The sequence below is a fragment of the Chinchilla lanigera genome, unplaced genomic scaffold (assembly GCF_000276665.1).
Source record: "Chinchilla lanigera isolate Chin_1 unplaced genomic scaffold, ChiLan1.0 scaffold00088, whole genome shotgun sequence".
In the NCBI taxonomy this organism is placed as follows: domain Eukaryota; kingdom Metazoa; phylum Chordata; class Mammalia; order Rodentia; family Chinchillidae; genus Chinchilla; species Chinchilla lanigera.
The window spans coordinates 663,258-666,535 of record NW_004955489.1 but is presented as its reverse complement, the minus strand read 5'-3'; the positions used below and the strand labels follow the sequence as shown (position 1 = coordinate 666,535).

Genomic DNA, 3,278 nt, shown 5'->3' with positions numbered 1-3,278 from the left:
TGCCACCTGCCGGGCGGCGGGCGCGGGGTCCGGGAGTCGCAGTTGCGCGCAGCCCTCCCGCCCCGCCAGCCCACGGGGCCAGGGTCGCGACCTGCCCGGTGCTTACCCAGTCCCGGCACGAAGGTGTTGAGGAAGAGGCAGATGACGGCCACGGGGAAGGGCATGTAGGGGATGGCGGCGCGCAGGGGGCCCTTCTTCTCGCGGACCTGCACCACCACCCCGCTGGACGAGGCCGTCCCCCGGGGGTCGGCGGCCGCCGCCGTCTCGGCGTCCTTGTGCGAGGGCTCCATGGCGCGGCGCTCCGCGAGCGCACGGGGCTGGTGACCGCGCGGCTCCGGCTCGGCTCCGGCTCCGGCTCGGGCTGCGCTCCCGCTCCGGTGCGGCGCGGCTCGCGGAGAAGCCAGGCCGCCCGCGTCCCCACTCGCCGGCCTCGCCGCGCGCTCCACACCAGGAGGAGGGCGGGGAGGGCAGCGTGACACGCGGTGACAGCGCTCGGCGCCCCTCCCCGCCGGGCCTTCCACGCCCCCTGCCCAGCCCCCTCCCCCAAACCGTCGCCCGCGCGGTGCAAAAGTGGGGCGAGGGGAGGAGAGCGAGAGGCCACAGAGGGCACCGCGGCCGGGTCCTGCGGGGAAGGAGAGGCACACCCGGAGCCGTCGGGAAAGCTTCGGGTTCGGGCCGCTAAGGAGATGGGGACGGGGGAGAGCCAGCACCTTCGCTTCACTCTGATTTAAGGGGCTGTGTTTCACGTCACGGAGAAAAAACAATTCTGGAATCGATAATAGAGCTGGAAGCAGGAGATAACACTTCATATATCGGGCCAGGTCTCCTCCATAAGATGCACACTCTCACACACACACACACACACACACACACACACACACACACGCAGATCACACGCGCCATGGGCGAGGAGCAGAAAGGAGTGCCCCCTTCGGGGAAGGGGCTTGGGGAGTCACCCTCCGCACTGTGCTGAGTGAGGACAGCGAGGAAAGCGCCACCTGATGTTGGCAGGGAGGTAGGCTGGGTAGAGAAAGCCCTCGATGGTGCCCGAGCCCCGACCTGAGGCCCAGGTTGAATTCAACTTGTTTTCTCAGGGAGGCTACTTCATCTCCTCACCTGGGAAAATAAGACATGGATCAAAGAAACGTCCTCTTACGTGATGGGAGATTCAAGTCTTCAGGGTTCTCCGGAACTCAGCAAACCCTCTAATCGGAAGGATGTAAATCTACTTCCTTCCCAATAATCCTTTCTCCAGAAATAATAATTGATCAACACTAAAACAGTGTGTGTGTATGTTGGTGGGGAGATCAGAAGGGTACTGAAAGAATATGGATTATTTTATGAGTGGCTGATAAAGTAATCTGAAAAATGAATGGCCAGACATGAGTGAACACACATGCACACACACTCACACTCACCTGGAACTAGGCCTAAGAGTCAGAAGAAATGGCCTGGAAGTTTCGGGTTCTGTTCGGCCACTACTACCTGTATGGCTTATAAGCACTCCGTCAGCCTTTCCTGGGCTTGTATTACTGTTTGTAAAGTCAAAGCAAGATCTCATTTAACACACATTTATTGAAGGCCCATTATGACTCATATCCTGGGAAGAGAAAAAATGGATAAAATCCAGCCCTGCCTTTGAGAGTTCAGCAGATGAACAGAAGGGTGAAGCTGCACTGATTGGACTGCAGACACAGTGCCACCTGCTGAGCTGAGGTGGCTGGATGGGGTGGGCCTCTGGGAAACCAGCCAGTATGGGGGAGACATCAGGGAGGTCTCCCAGAGAAAATGACACCAGTGAAACATGAACAGTGGCTAAACTACTTGCAGAGTTGTTTCACTGTAAACAAATGCTTACCTACCAAGGGATTCTATGCCAGGGACCATTCTAAATACTGTACATACCTTAACTCGTGTAATCCTTCCCTTAACTCTGTGAAATATTATTTATTACCCCATTTTACAGATGGAAAAATTGAAGCCTAGTGAGGTTAAGCAACCTGCACAAAGTCACCCATTACAAAGGGATAGAGCTTGAATTTGACAACAAGCAATCTGGCTCCAGGTTCCTTACACATAACAATTATTTTATTCAGAGACCTAGATAACAACAAATACTCTCTGAATATACTTTTGAAGAGTACCTAGACTATTGGTATTATTACTGGAGGGCCACTCAATTGGTATTATTACTGGAGAAACGAGATTTTTAAGGAGGGAAATAGGTGTGCACCCCCCTATTTCCAGATGATTTGATAAATATCTGGTTCTCTACCTGACATGCAACAGAACTACCATGTGTACAAGGCATGGAAGCCTAGGAACGTAGGGACCATTCCAGGAACTGCAGAATGGCTGGGACTGGGGCTTGGTGGGCAGGGACAGGAGCTGGATCTGGTGAGGTAAGCAGGTGTCTGGTGCAGAAGGCCAAATCCTGCTGGTGATGGGAAATCCCTGAAACATTTTCAGCCAGGTGTGGCATGAGTATTTTACTACTATTGCTATGCAAAGGATTATTCTCAAAATTAGCAGCTTTAACAGAACCATTTGATTTATTCTCGCAGTCTCCTGTGGTCGAGAGATTGACAGAGCTGTAAGACAGCTCATCTTTGTTCGGATGTGTCCAGAGCCTCAGCTGGGGATTCAAATGGCTGGTGGCTGGAAGAGCTGGGGCCACAGGGCCCGCTAACAATTCTCAGGCCTTGAGGCTGGGCTGGTGGAACGTGACAGCTGGGTTAACTGGGCCAACTCACCAGAGCATCTCCATGTGGCCTCTGCGTGTGGCTTAAGCTTTTCACAAAATGGCAGTTGGGTTCTCCTGGGCTGGATTTCCTGAGAGGAGACCTCCAAGGTGAGCACTGCAGGACCAGTGGGAGCTGTGTAGACTTTGCCACCTTCACTTCAGAGGTCACACAGTGCCCCATTGGCAGGGCTCAATTGCTCAAAGCATTCACAAGCCTGCCCAGATATAAAGGACAGCCCGTCTCTTAATGGAGAAGCATCAAAGAATGAGGACCCCAGCCACCATGAGAGATTTGACTGGGGAGACATGCAGTCAACGGTGAGGAGGACAGGCTGGAGGGACAGAACCAAGTAACTTGCTCGAGTAGGGGTGGGGTTGAGGGGGGAGGAAGGCGTTTCCTGACCGGCAGTGGTGGGGAATGGGCATGGGTTAGTTCCCAAATGAAAACTGGGTATGGTTAACAGGCGAAGAGGAGATGGTGAGTCTGAGAGGTCTGATGACACCCAGGAGGGGTCACACATGGCCAGTCTGGGTC

The 3,278-nt window shown here is 54.4% G+C and overlaps 1 protein-coding gene across 4 annotated transcripts in view; it reads right to left on the bottom strand.

Annotated features, from left to right (window-relative positions):
- The window catches only part of LOC102012204 (chromosome unknown open reading frame, human C1orf95), a 43,004-nt gene extending 42,018 nt beyond the window's left edge, over nt 1-986 (bottom strand). For 2 of the 4 annotated variants that reach the window (XM_005404496.2, XM_005404497.2), the window contains exon 1: nt 107-986. In XM_005404496.2, the coding sequence (XP_005404553.1) occupies nt 107-809 (703 nt within the window). In that variant the 5' untranslated portion in view covers nt 810-986. The remainder of the gene's footprint in view (nt 1-106) is intronic. The other 2 variants (XM_005404500.2, XM_005404499.2) reach the window with 2 other exon arrangements.
- Nucleotides 987-3,278: the final 2,292 nt, after the last annotated feature.